We start from the raw sequence: 23,787 nt of genomic DNA, 5'->3' as shown, positions 1-23,787 counted from the left end.
AAAGAGAGTTCAGATAGTTTTTGAGAGAAGTGCCACGGTAATCAAATGTGAAAAGAACTGTTTCTTCAACAAATGGTTAGGAAATACTTCAATAATCATATACAATACAAATAAATCTTAACTTCTAACCTCCCCATACACAATATTTTTAAAATTAACACAAATGGGATCATAGGCCTAAATGTAACAGCTAAAACAACATAACTCTTAGTAGAAAGAATAAGAGAAAAAAACATCGTGGCTTTGGTTTCTTATTTTACAAAAGCATATGCCATAAAAGAAAGAAAATTTTAATTGAACAAAATTAAAATATTTTATACTTCAAAAAATACTGTTAAGAAATTTAAAAAAACATGTCACAGATTAAGAGAAACTATTTGACAAACACATATCTGACAAATTAACTTATACCCCAAATATACAATTAACTCTTAGGATAAGAAAACCAATTTTTAAAAATAAACAGAATATTTTAACACAAGCAGAACAAAAGCAGATATGACTGGCCAATAAACACATGAAAAAAATGCTCAACATTCGTCATGAGAACAATACAAAATTAAAACTACAATGAGGTACCACTAACCATTGAAATGACTCAAATTAACAAGATGGACAATGACCTGGACGCATATCTACCAGGATTTTCATATATTACTGATGAAATACAAAATTTTCCACTATAAAAAGCAATTTGCCTATTTCTCATGAAATGAAACACACACTTACCAAAAAAACAAACAAACAGCAATAGTGCTCTTACACATTTACTCAAGAGGTAGGAAAGTATGCCCACAGACCTATGTTCAAATGTTTATTGTAGTTTTATTTACAATAGCCAAAAACTGAAAACCCAAATGACCATCAACTAGTCAATGTATAAATAAGCTGTGGTCTATCTATAAAATGTAATACTACTCAGAATAAAAAGGAAATGAACAAACTACTAGTAAGCTACAACATGAATAATCTCAAAAGCATATGGTAAGTGAAAGAAGCCTGACAAACAGACTATAAAATGTGATTTTAATTACATCAAATTCTAGAAAAGGCAAAGTTAAGCAACCACAAAATAAGTCAGAGGTTGCAAGGCACAGGGGCTGGGGAGAAGGTATTGGCTTCAAACATAAACAAGGGAATTTGGGAAAGTAATGGAATTGTTCTAAATCATGATTGTGGTAGTGGTTACCAAACAATTCAAAACTTAGCAAACTATACTTTTTAAATTAATTTTACTATATGTATATTATGTCTTAATAGAGCTGACTTAAAAATACATAAATAAAAATAAACATGTGTTTTAAACTTACTGCAGCACTGCAACCGGGGAAATTGAAAAAAGTATCAGGACCATGTCTTTGTGGCATCTGATTAAGAACTGATAATAATTTTACTGCATGTCTTGGCTGAGGAAACAAGAAAAATAAATGGCATTGTACAAATTTAGCAAAAACACCTAACATATCACATTCGCCACCGAACTGTTGTTCTAACCAGAGAGAAAATTAATTTTAAATCATTTATGTAACTCTTTAAGAGGAAGAATTTCCATTACAAATTCAAGTTTATAGCTCTCTAGAGACAAATTATTGAACATTAAGTATTAATAATGTACTGATATTAGATACTTTTCATTCTGACCACAGCTTACCCAGATTCCACTTTCTCCTCGAAGCATGCTGAACAAAAGCTTCAACTCCTTGACAGTGATGCTGTAGCTGGCAAGAACCCCCAACATATCAACTAGAAGATCTTCAAAGGAAAATAAAGTTATTCTGAACTCTAGTCATGAGCTGCAATCTGTCAAGATGATATACTTTTTAAAAGAACAGAAGTTATCAAGTGTCATTTTAACATATATATAAAATATATAGCTAAATATCTTCATGAATAGTCATTCTAATTAATTTTTAAGTCATCAGAAAGCCAAGAAGTTATACGTAAGCTTTAGAATTTTTCCACATCAGGTATACCACTCCAATTAAGTTTTCTTAGCAAATAGATAAAATAGATTTTTATAAGTTCCCAGAACACAATACAAACACTTATACACACACACAATCCTGCTCTATGCAGGGAAAGCTAGGCAAAAATATGCAAAGGTACAATGACTTAATATTTTAAACTGGTTATTTCAAGTGAAAATATGATAGCCTACCACATTTTCATTTAGGAAATGTTTTTGAAATATTCCTTGGCACATTAACAAGTTTGAGCACTTACTCCTTGCCTGGCATTATTCCAAGTGGTTTAACTTCACAAATCCTCATAATAAGCCTATGAGGTAAATACTACTACCCCTTCTGAAAATGAGGAAATTGAGGCATAGATAACTTAATCACATTTCCTGCAACACACTCTACTTAGTAAGTGGTAAAGTCAGAATTCAAACCTAGGTAATAAGGCTTCAGAGACCTCATTCTCTTACCCAACAGTCTCTAAATAGAAGTATCCTTTAAATGCACTACTAGTGATATGCATTATATCAATGCGTTTTTGTGCATATAAGAGACACACCAGTTCACCAAATAAGAAAAAAGAAATATATTTAATCCCTTGTCCCTGATTACTTTCTCATCTCTAGACATTGTGGTCATACCTCTATCAATTGTTTTTTCAAGAAATTAAACATCTAAATATTTTTACTTTACTTTCTTGATTTCTAACACACTTCTTAAGAATTAAAGATTCTACACAAGTTATTACAATCAATATACATATATATTCTAAATAATTAATCATTAATTAATAAAAAAGATTAGGTTAGGATAAGTTGAAATAATTAGTTACTGATATACTATATATATTATCCAATATCATAGATTAATAACTGGAATTTGAAACTTTAAAATATTTATGATGTATTTCAAAACAGAAATTTAACTGGTTATTTTCATCAATAAACAATTAACTAATTCTCACTGTCACAATAAGAAAGCAATCTCTATGATAAAATTGTGACAGTGAATATGCCATTTTTGAGAGAGATCTTTGAATAAAATAAAATGTTTCCTCATTCAAGTAACAAAATTTTCACAGTCAGAAGATATGGTTCTAAGAAAGAATTCTGGATGAAAGTCAAGCATCTTAAAATCCTAAGTTAATATAAAGTAGTCTAGGAAAGAATTCTGGATGAAAGTCAAGCATCTTAAAATCCTAAGTTAATATAAAGCAGTTTTAAACAATCAGCTTCAATGACAATCTTCAAAGATTTCTTAAAAGTTCAACTACGAATACTTTTTTGAAATATGTAATTTCCATTTCCAAACCTTTATCTCATCTCCTATGTATGTCAAAAAAAGTGGTGTATTAAATTTGTATTTAATTACATATTTATTAAAATTTCTTATTTATTATACATATAACAAAGCAGCTCAGTTTAATGATGTAACAGGTCTTTTTTTCTGTACAACAAGATTTTTAAGGGAGAAAAAAAATACTAGAACTATTAAATTCTCTTGTCAATCTACTCCACCTTCTAGTGATACTTTCATATTATTGAATAAAAAGTATGCCTTTGAACTTATGCTACAAAAGAGTCTGAGTGAAAATTTAGTAGGGTTTTGGTGATTACTGATGCTTCATTAGTATAATATCTAAATTTTAATTTCTCTACTGAAAAGGTGGAGGTATTTTCTGATAGTTATTCAATGCTTAAAACAATAAAAAGTGAAATCCGTGTATATTATTGTTTAATACAAATAATACAAGAATTAAGAAGCTTACATAATAGAAACTTATGAAGATATGAATTTCTGTGATACTAGCACACCTACTATCACATCTCAATACTCATCAATTATTTACCTGTAACCACTATGTATGTAATTGTGGCTCATTTTGTAAAATGCACTCTATGAAGTGGTAGCCACTTTATTATTTACCAAAAAAAAATTAAGGAGTTAAACTCAAACAAAGTATTCAAAGATCACATGATCATCAATAAAATGTGTACATATAACTTTATAAAAATAAATTCCTTTAAACAATGCTAGAATTTACAGAACTGGTACATCTACATTAAAAAGGTGTTTTGTTTTAATCTAACTTTTCAAGTAAATCATTAGTAAACAATCCAGAGAATGCTAAATCATTCTAAATAGATAGATGCCACCATGAAAGCAATTGAAAATGATTTTAATATAGTCTTTAATAAAGACAAAAATTTTAAAATACTATTTAAATTTAAAAAGCATTAATCATTAACCTAGTTTTCATTCCACTCTTTCTTGATTAAAGTTTTACTCTACTAATATTAATTAAAGCATAAATCAAAATAGCATAGTGAATTCTCTAGAGTCTGAAATATTTTTTTTATACGTCTTTATTGATTTCAGAGAGAGGAAGGGAGAGGGAGACAGACAGGAACATCAATGATGAGAGAGTCATTGGTTAGCTGCCTCCTGCACGTGCCCTGCTGGGAATCAAGCCTGCAATGTGGGCATGTGCCCTGACCGGGAACCAAACTGTGATCTCCTGGATCATAGGCCGACGCTCAACCACAGAGCCAAGCCGGCTGGAATGTCTGAACTATTTTTAAGGATCAGATATGATATTGTGAGGAGTCACATTAGAACATTTAGAATTATGAAAACCTTTTCATGTCAGAAGAAACGTATGCTAAAGATTCATGGCTTAAGAGAATCAGCACTTCAAAGTATAAACTTATTCTCTGGGAATGACTATTGCTCTGGGACTATCTTTCAAACTATGTGTACTTGAGTCTATCTAACCACAAAGACGAATTAACTGGCAAGGAGGTAAAGAACAGGTGGTGAAGAATCATAGACTTCAAAGTTATTATTTAAAATAACACATAACAAGCACAAGAATTAATATTTTTATCTTGAAATTTCATGATAACTTTATATTCTATTCCACAATATATCTGTTTATTTTCATACAAATGTTTCTTCAAAAATAGTCAAGTGAAATGGACACTTCCAAAAAATAACAAGTCTATCTTAAGACTATTAGTTCCTCCTGTTCCATGTATGCCAAATTGAAGAGCACAGAGTTCCAAGAATCGATAAAGTGCCCATTATACAGAAATATAATATGTATTGTGATTTTAATTATGGAAAAATTTAATTAAGTACTATATAGAAAGTACTAATTATTTTTCTGGTAGATTTCATAGCACTTATTTGTATGACTGAGATTTTCTAAAGCCTGGAAAAGGAAAATTAGTAATTGTGTTTCCCTATACAAAAGAAGTCATCCTCCATTTGCCAGGTTTTCCCTTAATATAAATAAAAAGCAAATTTTCCACACATTTCTATTTACCTATTTAAAAACAAGGTAGCTTCAACAAATCTATATTACCTATAGAATATAAAGAGAAATACATAAATCTCTATAAACATTTAAATTATATTTTCCTGTCACATAACCTCATACCTGCTATCATGTCATCTACAGCACTCATTTTCAGCAACACTTGTTCAATTAGCCCAACTTCCGTGCTAGTCTGTAAATTCCGAACACTTTTTCGTAGAATGGCTGTAAACATGCTCCATATTTCTGCTTGACATGTTACATCACAGTGCTCCAAAAGCTCTGTCATGCATGTTATACTCTCAGCATCCTGGATAATAAAGTTCATCTCCAAGTCAAATTCTCCACCAACCAGCTGAAAAGAAACAAAAAGACACAATAATTAATAATAAAGAGGGAGGTTATTTATAACAATATAATAATACCAAACATTCAACTAGCAAGAAAGCATAGCTATTCTAGAAAATTTCAAGTCCTCTAGTCTAAAACTAATTTGATAACAATTTGTAAGATATAGATAAAGTGAACACAGGTGCTTTATAAGAATTAAAATTGCAAAGAGAAATCAATTTTTTTAAATGGAAAAATATGATTTCAAATCTAGAATAAGAAAGGGAAATAGAGAATATGATTCCTGGGTAGAATTCAGGAAAACTTCCTACAAAAAAAATGGGCTTGGATCTTAAAAGTCATAATCATTACAAGATGAAATTTAAGTATAAATATTAAGACATAAAATATAAATGCTGAAATGAGAGAACCAATGTTGAAGAGTTTAAAAGAGAAATACCTAACATCTTGCAATTCTTTAAAAATTATGTGAATTGGGGAGGGGGGAAGATGGCATCACTGTTACAAGAAGCAGAGTGCCCTTACTTCCACCCACGGACTCAATTTACTGCTAAAATACTGCATAACCAGTTTGGAAAAAAACAGAGAAATATACCTGAGTGGACATATTTAGAGTAGGGAGCACTGAAGAAACATCATAGAGTCTGGTAAGGAACGGAGCATAAAAAGGGGGGGATAGAGGCTGCAAAGCTACCTCCCCTTGGGAGTGTGGACTGGCATCCAAAAGCTGGGATCTCAAACCCAGGGCAGAGAAGAAAGGAAGGAGAGCCCTGCATGGAGAGCAGAGTGACTCAGGGGAACAGTGTGCCTGCAAGAAGAGGACCACGACTTCCTAGTGAAACAAAGCTTCTAATGGGGGCCGCAACAGGCATCTTTGACACCCCATGCTGACCATAGAAAGGCGGCCCCACAGTGTGTGGCCACAGAATAGAAAGGAGCCAGAGGGCTACACTGAGCAGCCATGGTACAGGGAATCTCTGCCTTCCTGTAAGGCATTGTATAGAACCCCAGAAAGCACTTGATCTATGTGTTGTGGAGAAAGGGAAGAGAGCCCTCCCACCACCAGAGGCAGACAGGAGCTGCCTAGGGGCGGGTCGGTTCTCTAGCTAGCTGAGCTCCAGGAAGGGCAAATCTGGGATTTTTGGCCTGCCCTGAGGGGTGCCGGAATAGCACTCAAGGAGCTGCCCCATTTACTGAGATCAGCTGTGCAGGGAAGGTGCGTGGGACTAACATTGTGACCCCTCCTGATTGGTGCCTAGGTACCAGGGTGGCAGGACTTTGCAGGAAGGATTCTGTGCTTGTGTGTTGCTTTCTGCATTTTTGAGTTTTTGATCGCTGAACGGACGTTCACCTTCCTGGCTTGCATGGGGGAGATAGACCAGAGAAAGCTGGGATTTATGTCTGCATTGCGGAGAAATTGAAATTAGCGCCCCCTGCAATGAACAAACCAAATCTGTGAAAGGAGGGGCAGAGCAAGCCTACCTCTCCTGTAGGCTAGGAGTACCACCCCCAACAGGAAAGGGGCTGGTTCAGCTCACCGAAGCCCCAGATATCCCCTGCAGGGCACAGTCCTACAGCAGAAGGGAGAACAGCTCACAGGACCACAATACATGAATAAGTCTCTAAGAGACTGTTTGGGAACTGGAGAAAAGCTTAAAACCACTGCAGGGGACTGGGCAGGCAAACTGCTCATCTGAATGTTTTTTAATCGAACCCACTGAACCCAGGATGCTGAAACTGCCCATACAGAAAAGGCAACAGACTAAAGTCAATCTGCAACTGCAACAGGCCACGGTATGGGGAAATAGAATTGGAGCATAGGGTAGAGTCTAAGGAGTTTGTTTTGAAGCAGAGACTAACTTCTCCACAGTGAGTGCCTGAGAGCAAAACCTCTAAGTATGGGGAGCAATAGCCAGAGCTACACTAGCCAGCCTGCACCTTAAATACTCTTCAAAAGACAGTGGAGTAACACGGGGCAACCACAAGGGGAAGGCAAAATAGCTGACTCCAAAGAGAGCCTCAGATCAGGCAACTACTTAAGGATATCAGAGCAAATCCTAGACAGCTCCTGACATTGGCTGACACACAAGTACCTCACAAGAGAACTGAAATCAGCATACAAAACAGTGAGCTTCAGACAATATAAGCTTCCCAAATGAAACTCATCAGACTACTTTTTTTCTCCTCCTTAGGAAAAAGAGAGGAAAACAATTCCCTTTTTAAATTTTTAAATTAATTTTTTTTGTTGTTTTGTTGTGCTTGTTTCAGGGTTTCTTTTTTATTTGTTATGTTTTGTCTTTCTTCTATTATTAAGATTTTCTTGATATTCTCTGCTTAATTACTGGGACAATATCATTATAACTAATAAGTTTACTGCTTTTCTCTATCGTTTCCCCTGTATCTCTAATTGCACTCCCTTCCCTGCCCCTTGCTTTATCTCTCTCTCTCTTCTCGTTCCATTGGCATAACTTTTTTTTTCTTTCTTTTCTCATTCTCCCTTCTGTCTTCCTGTTTTTTATTTGTCTGTTTGCATTTGTCTCTTTAATGTATTTTTATTTTTTCATTTTCAGATATTTTCCTATTCCTACACTTTACCTTTAATTATTTCCTAGTACTTCGTTCAGAATCTTTACTCTGCACGTTTTATCTCCTAGTAGCTTCTCTTTTTTTTTACTTTTTATTTTAGTTTATTACTTTTTCTTTTTCATTACTATTAGCAATAATATCCTTTTCTCTATCTTTTTTTCTCTTTACTTTTTTTTTTTTTTTTTTTGCTTTAGCATTTGTGTTCTCACTTCATTCTCCCAATTCTACTTTTACTTGGGATATTTTCATTGTGATTGTCAGGATATTTTGTAAGATACTGCTTGATTCCTGGAAGTATGGCTGTGTACTGTCTTGCCTTGCCAGCACTTGAGCAACAGCTCACACAATGTGGTTGGGGCTGAGAAAACAGTCAGCCTGAGAGGAGAGTATTCACAAGAACAGGTCAACAACAATCTACATGCAATCACATCAGGAGAGCCCAAAGAACTCACAAAAGGGACACCACAAAAGACACAAGCACAGAGCAAACAGCTCAGAAGTATAAGGAAAACACACCCCTGGGCTCTATTGGACATACACTACAAAATCTCACCCTAAAAGACTGGGAGACAGCAAATATATCTAAAATACAGACACAAACACTAAGAGCCACCAAAAAGAGGACACAAAGAAACAACCCCCAAACTAAACAAAAGGAAATATGGCCAGAAAAAGACCTAATGAGAAAGAGTTAAGAAAGTCATCAGAAATAGAGTTCAGATTAGTGGTTATAAAGATGTTCAAGGAAATTAATGAGAACAACAAGACACTTAATAGAAAGGTTGAAGAACAGTGAAAAAATGATAAAAGTGCTAAATATCATAAATAAGAATCAAGAAGAAATGAAAAATACTGTTCCGATAACAAGAATACACTGGAAGGTATTAAAAACAGGCTCAGTGAAGCAGAGGATAGACTAAATGACTAGAAAATAAGGTAGAAAAAAACAATCAAAGCGGCAAAAACAAAACAAAACAAAACAAAAAAACACTTAAAAACCATGAGAACAACTTAAGGGAGATCTGGGACAAAATGAGGCAAAACAACATTAGCATCAAAGGGGTGTCAGAGAGGGAGGAAACAGAGCAAGGGATCGAGAAATTGGTGGAAAGAATTATGAAAGAAAACTTCCCCACGCTGGCGAAAGAGTAAGCTACACAAGTTCAGGAAGCACAGAGAGTTCCAAACAAGATGGAGACAAAGAGACCCACTCCTAGACACATCATAATTAAAATGGCAAATGTCAAGGACAAAGAGGGAATATTAAGGGCTGCAAGAGAGAGACAAGCAGTGACCTACACGGGAATCCCCACAAGGCTGACATCAGATCTCTCAACAGAAACTCTTCAGGCCAAAAGGGAGTGGCATGAAATTCTGAAAGTAGTGAAAAGCAAGAACCTGCAACCAACTGTTTTATCCAGCAAGGCTATCATTTAAAATTGAGGGTGACATAAAGAGCTTCCCAGACAAAAAAAGACTAAAGGAGCTCAGTACCACCAAACCAGTACTGCAAGAAATGCTAAAAGGACTGCTTTAAGAAAAAGAAGAAATACTGAAAGAAAGGCACATCAGCATAAAGGCAAAAATTGGCATTAAGTAAGTATATATCAATAGTAACATTAAATGTAAAAAGAATAAACGTTCCTATCAAAAGACACAGGTAGCAGAATGCATAAAAAAACAGGATCCAAATATATGCTTTCTACTAGAGATCCACCTGAGAGCAAAAGATTCACACAGGTTAAAAGTGAAGGGATGGAATAAAATATTCCACGTAAATGGAAACCAAAAGAGCCAGAGTAACAATACTAATTTCTAACAAAATAGACTTCAAAGATGGTCACTACATAATACTAAAGGGATTGATCCAAAAGGAAGAAATAACCTTTATAAATATATATGCACCCAATATACAAGAACCTAAATATATAAAAAATTTCTTGGTGAACTTTAAGGGGGAGATTGACAGCAACACAATCATAGTGGGGAAATTTAACACCCCACTGTCATCATTGGACAGATCATCAAGACGACAATCAACAGGGAAACACGGAACTTAAATGACACACTAGATCTAATTAACTGACATTTACAGAATATTTCCTCCCAAAGCAGCAGAATACACATTACATTCTTCTCAAGTGCACATGGAACATTTTCAAAAGTAGACCACATGTTAGGGCACAAGGCAAGTCTCCACAAATACATGAAGACTGAAATCATATCAAGCATCTTCTTGGATCACAATACCATGAAACTAGGAATCAACAACGATAAAAAAAACTCAAAAATAGTCAAACACATGGAGGCTAAATAGCATGTTATTAAACAATGAATGGGTTACCAATGAGATCAAGGAAGAAATCAAGCACTTCCTGGGGAAAAAAAAATGAACAGACAACAACCCCAAATCTATGGGACACACGGCAAAAGCAGTCTTGAGAGGAAAGATCATAGCAGTATAGGCCTACTTCAAGGAATGAGGAAAAGCTCTACTAAACCATCTAACACAACAACTAAAAGAACGAGAACAGCAAGAAAAGCCCCAAAAAAGGACAAGGAAGAAAATAATAAAGGCCAGAGAAGAAATTAATGACAAAGAGACTAAAAAAAATAAAAATAAAGCAATGAACCCAAGAGCTTCCAACGAACCCAAGGTTCTTTGAAAAGATAAATAAGACAGACGCCCCTTTAGCCAGACTCACCAAGAAACAAAGAGAGAGGACCCAAATAAATAAAATCAGAAATGAATGAGTCAATAAAACAACTGACCCAACAGAAATACAAAGGATTGTAAGAAAATACTATGAGCAAATACATGCCAACAAACTGGACAACATGGGTAAAACGGACAAATTCCTAGAAGCAGACAATCTTCCAAAGCTGAATCAGGAAGAGGCAGAAAACATGAATAGGCCGATAACAACCAATGAAATTGAAACAGTAATCAAAAAACTCCAAGCAAACTAGAGACCTGATCCAGATGGATTTACAGGCCAGTTTTACCAAACATTCAAAGAAGAATTAACTGTTACTCTCCTCAAACTATTCCAGAAAATTCAAGAGGAGGGACAACTCCCAAACTCATTTTATGAGGCCGGAATCATCCTAAACCCAAAACCAGATAAAGACACTACAAAGAAAGAAAATTACAGGCTAATATCCCTGATGAACATAGATGCTAAAATCCTCAACAAAATACTAGCAAACCAGATCCGGCAATTAAAAAGAACATACACCGTGACCAAGTGGGATTTAATTCAGGAGTGCAAGGCTGGTATAATATTCACAAATCAATAAATGTGATATATCACATAAACAAAATGAAGGACAAAAATCATATGATAATATCAATAGATGCAGGAGAAGAAATCAACAAAATCCAGCACGCATTTTTAATAAAAACTCTCAGCAAAGTGGAAATAGAGGGAACGTACCTCAACATAATAAAGGCCATATACTACAAACCTACAGGCAACACCACAGTCAATGGGCAAAAACTAAAACCATGTCCCTTAAATAAGAACAAGACAGGGATGTGCGCTTTCACCACTCTTATTCAACATAGCATTGGAAGTCCCTGCCACAGCCATCAGAGAGGAAGAAAACATAGAAGGTACTCAAATTGGAAAGGAGGAAATAAAACTGTCATTATTTGCAGATGACATGATATTGTACATAGAAAACTGTAAAGACTCCTCAAAGTACTACTAGATTTGATAAATTAATTCGGCAAGGTAGATGGCTACAAAATTAACATTCAAAAATTGACAGCATTTTTATATACCAACAATGAACTATCAGAAAGAGAAACTAAAACTACAATCCCCATTTACCATTGCAACTGAAAAAATAAGATACCTAGGAATAAACTTTACCAAGGATTTAAAAGTCTATACTCGGAAAACTACAGGACTCTAAAAAAAGAAATAGAGGAAAATATAAACAAGTGGAAGAACATACCATGTTTATGGATTGGAAGAATTAATATCATTACAATGTCCATACTACCCAAAGCAATTTATAGATTGAATGCAATTCCTATTAAAATACGAAGAACAAATTTCACAGAGCTAGAACAAATACTCCAAAAATTTATATGGAACCAAAAAAGACACCAAATAGCCGGAGCCCCCTTGAGAAAGAACAGTGTGGGAGGGATCACTTTACCAGATATCAAACTGTACTACAAAGCCAATGTAATCAAAACAGCCTGGTGTTGGTACAACAATAGACATATAGATGAGTGAAACAGAACAGCGGCCCCAGAAAGAGACCCACACAATTAGGGTCAGTTAATATTTGACAAAGTAGGCAAGAGCATACAATGGATTAAAGACAGTCTCGTCAATAAATTGTGCTGGGAAAACTGGAGAGGTACATACAAAAAAATGAAACTAGACCACCAACTTACACCATACACAAAAATAAACTCAAAATGGATAAAAGACAAATTAAATGTAAGTCTAGAAACCATAAAAATCCTGGAAGAAAACACAGGCAGTAAAGTCACAGACATCTCATGTAGTAGAACTTTCACTGATACATCTCCGAGGGCAAGAGAAACAAAGAAAAAAATAAATAAATGGGACTACACCAAACTAAAAAGCTTCTGCACAGCAAAAGAAATCAGCCTCTAAATGCAAAAGAAATCCGTGGTATTGGAAAAAATATTTTCCAAGGATGTATTTGATAAAGGGCTAATTTTCAAAGTGTACAAAGAACTCATACAACTCAACAAGAGGAAGGCAAACAATCCAATTAAAAAATGGGCAAAAACCTGAAGAGACACTTCTCCAAAGAGGACATACAGATGGCCAAGGGACATATGAGAAAATGCTGGACATCACTAATCATCAGAGAAATGCAAATTAAAACCACAATGAGGTATCACTTCACACCTTTAAGAATGGCTACCATCAATAAATCAACAAATGACATGTGCTGGCAAGGATGTGGAAAAGGGGAACCCTAGTACACTGTTGGTGGGAATGCAGACTGGTGCAACCACTATGGAAAACAGTATGGAGTTTCCTCAAAAAGTTAAAAATGGAGCTGCCTTTTGACCCAGTGATTCTACTTCTAGGAATATATCCCAAGAATCCTGAAACACTAATCAGAAAGAATATTTGCACCCCTATGTTCATAGCAGTTCAATTCACAATAGCTAAGATCTGGAAACAGTCCAAGTGCCTATCGGTGGATGAGTGGATAAAGCTGTGGGACATTTACACCATGGAATACTATGCAGCTGTAAAGAAGGATATTGTACCCTTTGGGACAGTATGAATAGATCTAGAGAATATTGTGCTAAGTGAAATGAGCCAGGCAGAGGTAGACAAACCTCACATGATCTCACTTACATGTGGAATGTACAAAACTTAATAAACTGATTAACAGAATAGATTCAGTGATATGGAGGCATGGATCAGATTGACATAGCTCAGAGGAAAGGAGGGGCGTATGTAGTGGTAGAAAGATTAACCAAAAAATTTATATGCATATATGCATAACCCAAGAACACAGACAATGGTTTGCTGAGGGACTGTGGTGGGGGTGGAAGGGGTGAATGGGGTAAATGGGGAGAAAAAGGGACATCTGTAATATTTTGAATACAAATAATTTTTAAAAATTATGTGAATTGCTGGCCGGCATGGCTCAGTGGTTGAGCATAGACCTATAATCCAGAAGATCACGGTTCGATTCCAGGTCAGGATATATGCCCAGGTTTCGGGCTAGATCCCCATTAGGGGATGTCCAGGAGGCAGCTGATCAAATTACTCTCTAGTCATTGATGTTTCTATCTCTCTCTCCTCCCTTCCTGTCTTTGAAATCAGTAAAGACATATTTTGGAAAAAATATGTATGTGAATTCATAAAGAAAGTTGATTTAACAGCAACATATTTGACTTGTGGCATTATGCCAAATGAATCATAAGTATTACAGTACCTCCCAAATGCTACTTTACATATAGTGTTAGATAAATACACATAGAATAAAAGATATAGTATAATGACACTCATATTCTCTAATGGCGAATTACACGTAAGCTATTATATTCAGTTATAAGTGCCATTCTTGAAGAACAATGACAAACTGGTATCTTTTTGTTCAAGAAAATGGGAACTTTTGGAAGAGAATAACAGCCATATTTGGGGGTTTCAAGATGGCAGCAGAGTAGGAAGACCTTTCTTGCACCTCCTCCCATGGTTAGACTAGAAATAAAACTAAATTGGGGAGCATTCACCTAGAATTACCAACTGAGGATTAGCTGAAGAGGAGACACTTTTTTTAAATATATCTTTATTGATTTCAGAGAAAGGAAAGGAGAGTGAGATAGAGAGAAATATCAATGATGAGTCGCCTGGATCATACCTTGACGCTCAACTGCTGAGCCACACCGAGCCGGGCTGAAAAGGAGACATTTAACAAGGGCAGAAACCACCTAGAGACTAGTAGGAAGATCAGGGTCAAAAGAGGGACTGGCCCAGCTTCCAAGGGTGACAAGCAGAGAGTAAGGAGGAATCTCTTGGCTGTGGGGGGGTTTTCTCTGAGAGGATCAAGGCCTGGCCCCCAGGCTGGGCATTCCAGCCTGGAGCACCAGAGCCAAGAACAGCAGCCCACATAACATCCAGCCATGAAAAGCAGCAGGGCTTATGGCCAGTTAGAGATAAAGCCACATTTTTTTTTTAAACTCAGAGCACAGGATTTTCATTTGCAGCCACTCAACCAGGCTTTAGTGGAGGGAGGGTGGTTTGAACTGGAGTTTACTGAGGAGACGCTAGGGTGGGAAGCCTTGGGGGAGGCATGGAACAGAGGCAGCTGGGAGACGTGCAATTGTTCATCCCACCCCCAATACCTTATTGGCCATTTTTCCTAAGAGGCACAGGCCAAAACTCAGGGGGGGCAAATACCCCACCCTTGGGGATACAGCTCTCCCCACCCTGCTCGCCACACACTGCATCTCCACCCCTGCAAAAAAGGCAGTAGCAGAGGCCAAGCCTATGGGTCTGGACAGTCTTGGATGGGTGTTAGTGACTGGCTTTGGGGTGGGGCTGACCCCCTTAGCTACTGTCCCTGGAAGCTGTCTGGTACTTCCCCCTCAAGGGACAGCTGAAACTCCTGGATTCCAGAAGATCCCAATGGACTGCATACAAGGGGCACTGCCCAGGTGAGAACAAGGAAATATTCCAGGACAGTCTCAAAGGAGGGGCTCTGGGTCAGGGAACACACCTATCATCTTCCCTGAACCCTGAACAGCACCTCCCCACTCAGGGAGAACCCTCATACTCCTGATTCAGCCAAAAGGACTTTCAATAAAAGCCTTTACAGTGACTAAGACTGACAGCTTACAGGCAGGTGGAGGTGGGCAAAGGTGGAGCCCTGGGAGCCTTGAGATGTTTGCTGATCTGTACCTGGGCCCCATGGTGCTAATAAGCATGCCCTAGACTGCAGATTGGCCCCCCCTTCCTGCAGCCAAGCCCTGTGGAGACAGATACTAACTACAGATCACTTGAAGCTTCAAACAGGTTGCTGAGAGCAAAAGATGGACAGCTTCTGACAGTGGTTACCAACAAAGTACCTCCTGGGAGGCCCACGTTGTAGGAGAACATATTTGCCAAGGATACATCTGATAAGGGGATAATTCCCAAAATACGCAAAAAGCTCATACAACACAATACCAGGACTACAAACAATCCAATAAATAATGGGCAAAAGACCTAAATAGAGACTTCTCTAAAGAGGACATATATATGGCCAATAGACATAAAAAAGCTCAACATTAGTAATCATCAGAGAGATGAAAATTAAAACTATAATGAGGTATCATCTCACACTTGCCAGTACTGTTACCATCAATAAATCAACAAACAAGTGCTCGTGAGGATGCGGAGAAAAGGGAAGCCTAGTACACTTCTGATGGGAATGCAGACTGGTGCAGCTACTGTGGAAAATAGTGTGGAGGTTCCTCAAAAAATTAAAAATTAAAATGCTGTTTGATCCAGCAATGCCACTTCTGGGAATATATCCTAAGAAACCCGAAACACCAATCAGAAAGAATTATATGCACCCTATGTTCATAGCAGTGCTATTTGTAATAGCAAAGATCTGGAAACAGCCCAAGTGCCTATCAGTAAATGAGTGGATAAAAAAGCTGTGATATGGAAGGGTCTCTTACCCATTCAATGGCATGAATAAACCTGGAAACTATTATACTAAAGGAAATAAGCCAATTAGAGAAATACAAATATCACATGATCTACTTATATGTGAAATCTAATGAACAAAATAAACTGACAAACAAAACAGGGCCAGAGGCATTGAATGCGTGGAACAGAATAACAGATCTCAATGGGGTGGGAGGGTGGAGGGTATGGGAGGAGATAAAACAAAGATTACATATGTGCATATGCATAACTTGTGGACACAGATCATAGTATAGGAAAGGCCTGGGGTGGGCGGGGATTGGGTGGAGGGGGGCAAAAAGTAATAAAATGGGGGACATCTGTAATACTGACAATAAAAAAATAACAGCCATAGACAAAATGCCTAACAATTTTGAAGTCATTCATTCATTCAACAAATATTTTATTTATTAAAGATTTTTACTATTCTAGGAACTATGGACATATCTGTGGACAAGAAAAACCTATACACTAATAATGCTAAATTCCAAGAATAAAAATGTATATATGTATATAGTGTGTATACTCTACCTTATTCCAAAAAATGTTGAGGTTGGCTTACAATTAACATAAAGCATAAAAAAAGACATAAATTGTGAGTAGTTGACAAAGAAGAAGCAATGGAAAAATAAGATTAGGGACAGACAGGAACTAGAAATTAAATTCAAAAAGTAGAATTAATTTTCCATCAATGAAAGGTATTTATTAATATGGATGAATGACTACATGGTATGATATAAATGAGATAAATAATAATAATACCACCACCTAACCCTACATGTCATTTTGTGCTATTCTAAGTGCTTTATATATATTAAATAACTTAATTCTCATTACAACTTATGAGAAGGTAGCTATATTTTCTTCATTTTACAAGTAATCATAAGCACAGAGAGTTTAATTAACTTGCAAAAGGCCACAAAACTAATAGGTAGAAACCCCAAGATCAAAACCTTACAGGTCTGTCTTCACACAAATCCATGCAAGCAATAAAATCTCATTTCAGAATTTTTTAAAGTCTTCTAAAATTTAAGAAATAAAAAATATATATTCTCAAATTTTAATATATTATACTTTATACACTTTTCTCTGTAACAGCTCTAAAATTTAACTTTATTAGACACTAGCCCTTATGTTAAATGCTGACCTAGATATTCTCTGGTTAAAGGTTAGTTTTACTTTTATGTATAAAACAACTTCAACTATTCTTACTAGTTCTGGCTTATTAATAATAATAGCTACAAGAATGGTTAAGAGTTTGGTTCTGAATTCAGACTTCCTGGATTCAGATTTTAGCTGCACTACTCATTGGAAGTGTAACATTAATAATAATACTTCTCAGTTATTTCATCAACAATATAGGAATAAAAGTTCCTCTGTAATAGAGTTGTTGTGAGGATTAAATAAAGTAATTTGGTTATAAGCACTCAGGAACAAAGTTGGGCATATAGTTAGCACTATTGGTGATCTATGAAAACCAATTCAAACATCATTTGAACATGCCATAGTCTTACCAAAGAACTGCTTACTATTTATTATTATATGCCCAATTGATTTGTGTCACAACTATGAACCTTGTACAGCAGTGATAAGTAACTCAAAAGATGTTCTCTAGAATGAACAATATAGAAAAATATAAAGGTTTGAAAAACAATGACGTGGACACTTACTGATTGAACTAATAGAAGCAGATACCAAGATTTAAGCCTATGAGCCACTGAATAAATTTGTGCAAGAACTAGTATACAATAAAGTGGAAGAACACTGAAGAATTTTTTTAGACTAATCTAAATGAGTTCTATGTGCTTTAGTAGAATCTGAAGTAACCAAGAACCATTATGAAATGTGTAAATAACAGAAATGGGTTCAGCTAAAAAAAAAATAGACTGCCTTTAAAGGAATTAATAATTAATATGTGTAAATCCACCAATCAGCCAAAGTTATATGAAAAAAAATCTTCCATCTTTCAATTAGAAAGAACAATGTCGCTTTAGATATAGCATTTAATTACAAAAGAGTTCACTTAAGGCTGATTTCATTGCTAGAAGCTGTAAAAATATTTATTGTACATAATGTAGAGTGGGCCTATGTTTTCTGATGGTCTTTTTAATTTTTATTATAACTTCTAATACATTAGTGTTAATGTGGTAAATGCTTACGAAACTATCATTCCAAGATTGGGAAAATATTTATTCCCCACTTCTAAGAAGTGTTTCAATACTTATCAACTAAAGTATATAAGAAAAAGTAGAAACAAAAGGCCATCATGTAAACAATTATCTAACAATCCTATAAGGAAAAGGCATAACTGTCCTCATAGAAACTATACATAAATGAGATAAATCAACATGACCTAGGTCACACATAATTAAATGGTAGATCCAAGATTTTAATCTAGACTACAAAGTGCACCTAAACACGATGCTATGAAGTCCAGGAGGGGAAACTTAAAAAATACATTTCAGCCGGGCCAGCATCGAGGTTCAGTTCCCAGTCAGGGCACATAACTGGGTTATGGGCTCGATCCCCAGCAGGGGGCATGCAGGAGGCATCTGATCAATGACTCTCTCTTATCATTAATGTTTCTATCTCTCTCTCCATCTCTCTTCCTCTGTCTGAAATGGATAAAGATATATTTAAAATAAAATAAAAAAATACATTTCAGATATGCCATTAGCTACCTAAGTGAAAAAATCAGTGTTTCATGAAGACTTTGAGGGATAAAACCAGGAAAGACAAAATGTTTTCTGTGGGTAAGAAAAGAAATATCCAGGAGTAGTAAATCACAATAAAGAAAAACAAAACAAAACAAAACAAAAAAACCCACAATTTAATGATGCTATTTCAGGCAGAAAGTAGAAAAATTTGAAGGCGTACTTTTAAAAAAAAAATTAGCAATAAATACTAAAAAATAAAACTCGTAAAAGAACATTTTGAAAAACAAAAGGCTAAAACAGCTAAATTTAAAAAATCTAAAATCACTGTTACCAGAGCATAAAAAAGATTTATAAGTCAATTGAGACATCCTGTAAATATGAATGTGTCATTGTGATATTCTATATGCACAGTTAAGGGTGTTCTTCTCTTCCAGGCCTTCTTAAAATTCTAAACCATGTTGCCACATAAAAGAGATCAACATGGAGCTTCTGATTCAAGAAGCAATCATAACTGAATTTATATAAAATAGCATACCTGAGCTTTTTCTTTTTTAATCTCTCCCCACCTACCACTCTCCCATTACACCTTCCCTCTGAGATCCCTAAGTCTGTTTCAAACTTCTGTGTATCTGGATATATTTTGTCCATCACTTTGTTTTCTTTATTACATTCCACATATGAGTGAGATCATGTGGTATTTGTCTTTCTCTGATAGGATTATTTCACTTAGCATAATACTCTCCAGTTCCATCCATGCAGTCCCAAAGGATAAGAGATCCTTTTCTATAGATGCACAGTATTCCATGGCTTAAATGTACCACAGCTGTTTTACCCACTAATCTACTAATGGTTACTTGGGCTGTTTCCAGATCTTACCTATTGTAAATTGTGCTGCATTGATCATAGAGGTGCGTAAGTTTGTTCTGACTGGTGTTTTGGGTTTCTTAGAATATATTCCTAGAGGTAGGATCACTGGGTCAAACGGCAGGTCAATTTTTAATTGTTTTGAGGAAACTCCATACTGCTTTCCACAGTGGCAGCACCAGTCTGCATTCCTACCAGCAGCTTACTAGGGTTCCCTTTTCTCCACACATTAGCCAGCACTTATGGTTCCTTGATTTGTTGATGGTAGCCATTCTAAAAGGTGTGAAGGGATACCTCATTGTGGTTATAATTTGCATCTCTCTGAGGATTAGTCACTTTGAGCATTTTTTCATATGTCTCTTGACCATCTGTATGTCCTCTTTGGAGAAGTGTTTATTTAGGTCCTTTGCCCATTTTTTAATTGGATTGTGTTCCTTTTGTTAAGTTGTATGAATTCCTTATATACTTTGGATATTAACCCTTTATCAGATGTGTCATTGGCAAATATGTTCTCCCATACAGTGGGCTCCCTTTTCATTTTGTTGATGGTTTCTTTTGCTATACAGAAGCTTTTTATTTTGATGCAGTTTATTTTCTCCTTCATTTCTCTTGCCCTAGGATATGTATCAGCAAACATATTGCTACGAGAGATGTCTGAGATTTTGCTGCCTGTGTTTTCCTCTAAGATTTTTATGGTTTCATGTCTTACATTTAAGTGTTTTATCCATTTAAAGTTTACTTTTTGTGTATGGCGTAAGTTGGTGGTTTAGTTTCATTTTTTTGCATGTATCTGTCCAATTTTCCCAACACCATTTATTGAAGAGACTGTCTTCACTCGATTGTATGTTCTTGCCTCCTTTGTTAAATATTAATTAACCATAATGGCATGGGTAAATTTCTGAGTTCTCTGTTCTGTTCCACTGATCTATGTCTGCTGTTTTGCAAGTACCAGGCTGTTTAGATTACAGTGGCTTTGTAGTACAACTTGGTATCGGGTATTGTGATCACTCCAAATTTGTTCTTTCTCAAGACTGTTGTGGCTATTCAGGGTTATTTTTGGTTCCATGTAACTTTTTGAAGTATTTGTTCTAGATCTGTGAAATATGCTGTTGGTAGTTTAATAGGGATTGCATTGAATTTATAGGTTACTTTGTGTAGTATGGACATTTTAATGATGTTAATTCTTCCAATCCATGAACACAGTATATTCTTCCACCTGCTTATATCTTCTATCTCTTTTCATAAGGTCCTGCAGGTTTTTTAATTCTTTAAGTTACAGGTTTTTTAATTCTTTATTAAATTTATTCCTAAATGTCTAAATTTTTTTGTTGCAGCAGTAAACAGGATTGTGTTTATAATTTCTCCCTCTGAGAGTACATTATTGGTGTATAAAAATGTCATCAATTTCTGGGTGTTAATTTTGTATCCTGCTACCTTGATGAATTCATTTATTAAATCTAATGGTCTTATGGTGGAGTCTTTAGGATTTTCTATGTACAATATCATGCCATCTGCAAATAATAAAAGTTTTACTTCACCCTAATTTGGATGCCTTTTATGTTTCCTTCTTGTCTGATCACTGTGCCTAGGACTGCCAGTACTTTGTTGAATAAAGTGGTGAAAGGGGACAACCCTGTCTTCCTGTTCTTAGGGGAAATGGTGTTAGTTTTTGCTCAATAAGTATGACATTGGCTAGAGGTTTGTCATATATAGCCTTTATTATGTTGAAGTATGATCTCTCTATTCCCACTTTGCTGAGAGTTTTTCTGAAAAACAGGTGTTGGATTTTACCGAATGCTTTTTCTGCATATATAGATATTATTGTGATTTTTGTCTTTCAATTTATGTGATGTATCACATTTATTGATTTGCAAATATTGTACCAGCCTTGTATCCCTAGAATAAATCCCACTTGGTCATGGTGTATGATCTTTTTATTATATTGCTGGATCTGATTTGCTAATATTTTGTTGAGGATTTTAGGATCTATGTTCATCAGGGATAATGGCCTGTAATTCTCTTTCTTTGTAATGTCTTTATATGGTTTTGGAATTAGGCTAATGCTGGCCTTGTAAAAACAGCTTGAAAGTGTTCCTTCCTCTTGGATTTTTTGAAATAGTTTGAGGAGTGTAGGTGTTAGATCTTCTTTAAATGTTTGGTAAAACTCCCATATGAAGCTTTCTAGGCCAGGACTTTTGTGTGCTGGAAGTTTTTTGATTAGTGCTTCAACTTCATCAGTAGTTAACAGCCTATTCAGGTTTTCTAACTCTTTCTGAGTTTTGGAAGAATTTATTTTTCTAGGATTTTGTTCATTTCGTCCAGGTTGTCCAGCTTGGTAACGGACAGTTGTTCACATTATTTTCTTACAACCCTTTATATTTCTGTTGGGTCAGTTGTTATATGAAAATCTTTTTCCTTTCTGATTTTGTTTATTTGGGTCTTCTCTTTTTGTTTCTTGATGAATCTGGCTAAATGTTCCTCAGTCTTGTTTATCTTTTCAAAAAACCAGCTCTTGGTTTCATTGATCTTTTGTATTTTTATTTTAGTTTCTATCTCATTTATTTCTGCTCTGATCTTTATTATTTCCTTCCTTCTACTTACTCTGGGTTTCTCTTGTTGCTCTCTTTCTAAGTTTTGAAGTTGTAGGGTTAGAGAGTCTATTATAAGTTTATCTTGCTTTTTAAGGTAGGCCTGTAGTACTATGAACTTCCCTCTCAGGACTGCTTTCATTGTGTCACACAGATCTGGAGTTGTTGTGTGTTCATTTTCATTTGTTTCCAGGAAGTTTGTGATTTCTTTCTTGATCTCTTTTGTAACCCATTCATTGTTTAAAAACATGCTATTTAGCCTCCATGTGTTTGAATGTTTTTGAGTGTTTTTACTGCAGTTGATTTTTAATTTCATACCATTGTGGTCTGAGAGATGCTTGATATGATTTTAATCTTCTTGAACTTGTAGAGGCTTGTTTTGTGTCCTAAAATGTGATCTATCTTTGAGAATATCCAGTGTGCACCTGAGAAGAATGTATATTCTTCAGCTTTGGGGTGGAATGTTCTGTAATGTCAACTGAATCCATCTGAACTAGTGGTGATTTAGGGTCACTGTTTCATTGTTGATTTTTTGTTTGGAAGGCCTATCCAGTGAAGCCAGTGGGGTGTTAAAGTCCCCTAGTATGATTGTATTGCGGTCAATTTCTCCCTTAAAGTCCTACAGAAGATTTATTTTATAAATTTAGGTGCATATATGTTTCTCACGGTTATATCCTTTTTTTGGATCAACCCCTTCAGTATTATTTAATGATATTTCTTGTTTGTCCTTATGGTCTTTATTTTGAAGTCTATTTTGTCCAATATGAGTATTGCTACCCCAGCTTTGTTTTCATTTCCATTTGCATGGAAATTTGTCTTTCCATTCCTTCAGTCTCATCTTGTGGAGTCTTTTGTTCTGAGGTGGGTCTCTAGGAGAGAGTATATATTTGGGTCATGTTTTGTTATCCACTCAGCCACCCTGTATCTTTTTATTGTGGCATTTAATTCATTGACACTTAATGTTATAATTTATAAATACTTACCTATTGCCATTTTAATTCTTTATGCCTGTGTTTCTCTTTCTAGTTCTACTTTTAATTACAGCATCTCTTTTAATGTTTCCTGCACTACTGGTTTGGTGGTGATAAACTCCTTTAGCCTTTTTTTGTCTCAGAAGCTCTTTGTTTCACCATCTATCTTGAATGATAGTCTTGTTAGGTAGAGTAGTCTTGGTTTCAGATCCTTGTTTTGGATTACCTTGAATACTTCATGTCATTCCCTTCTGGCCTGTAGAGTTTCTGATGAGAAGTCAGCTGACAACCTTATGTGGGCTCTTTT

General features: G+C 35.5%; 1 protein-coding gene across 3 annotated transcripts in view; it reads right to left on the bottom strand.

Annotated features, from left to right (window-relative positions):
- NBEA (neurobeachin) overlaps positions 1-23,787 on the bottom strand; it is an 816,964-nt gene that overhangs the window by 725,292 nt on the left and 67,885 nt on the right. For all 3 annotated transcript variants that reach the window (XM_016197269.2, XM_016197275.2, XM_087814370.1), the window contains exons 2-4: positions 5,401-5,632; positions 1,652-1,752; positions 1,311-1,406 (exon numbers count right to left, since the gene is read on the bottom strand). In XM_016197269.2, coding sequence (XP_016052755.2) covers positions 1,311-1,406; positions 1,652-1,752; positions 5,401-5,632 — 429 coding nt within the window. The remainder of the gene's footprint in view (positions 1-1,310; positions 1,407-1,651; positions 1,753-5,400; positions 5,633-23,787) is intronic.

Source organism: Miniopterus natalensis, chromosome 2 (genome assembly GCF_054644295.1).
Source record: "Miniopterus natalensis isolate mMinNat1 chromosome 2, mMinNat1.hap1, whole genome shotgun sequence".
Classification (NCBI taxonomy): Eukaryota; Metazoa; Chordata; class Mammalia; order Chiroptera; family Miniopteridae; genus Miniopterus; species Miniopterus natalensis.
Note: the sequence above shows the minus strand (reverse complement) of the source record. Positions and strands in the feature narration are given on the sequence as shown.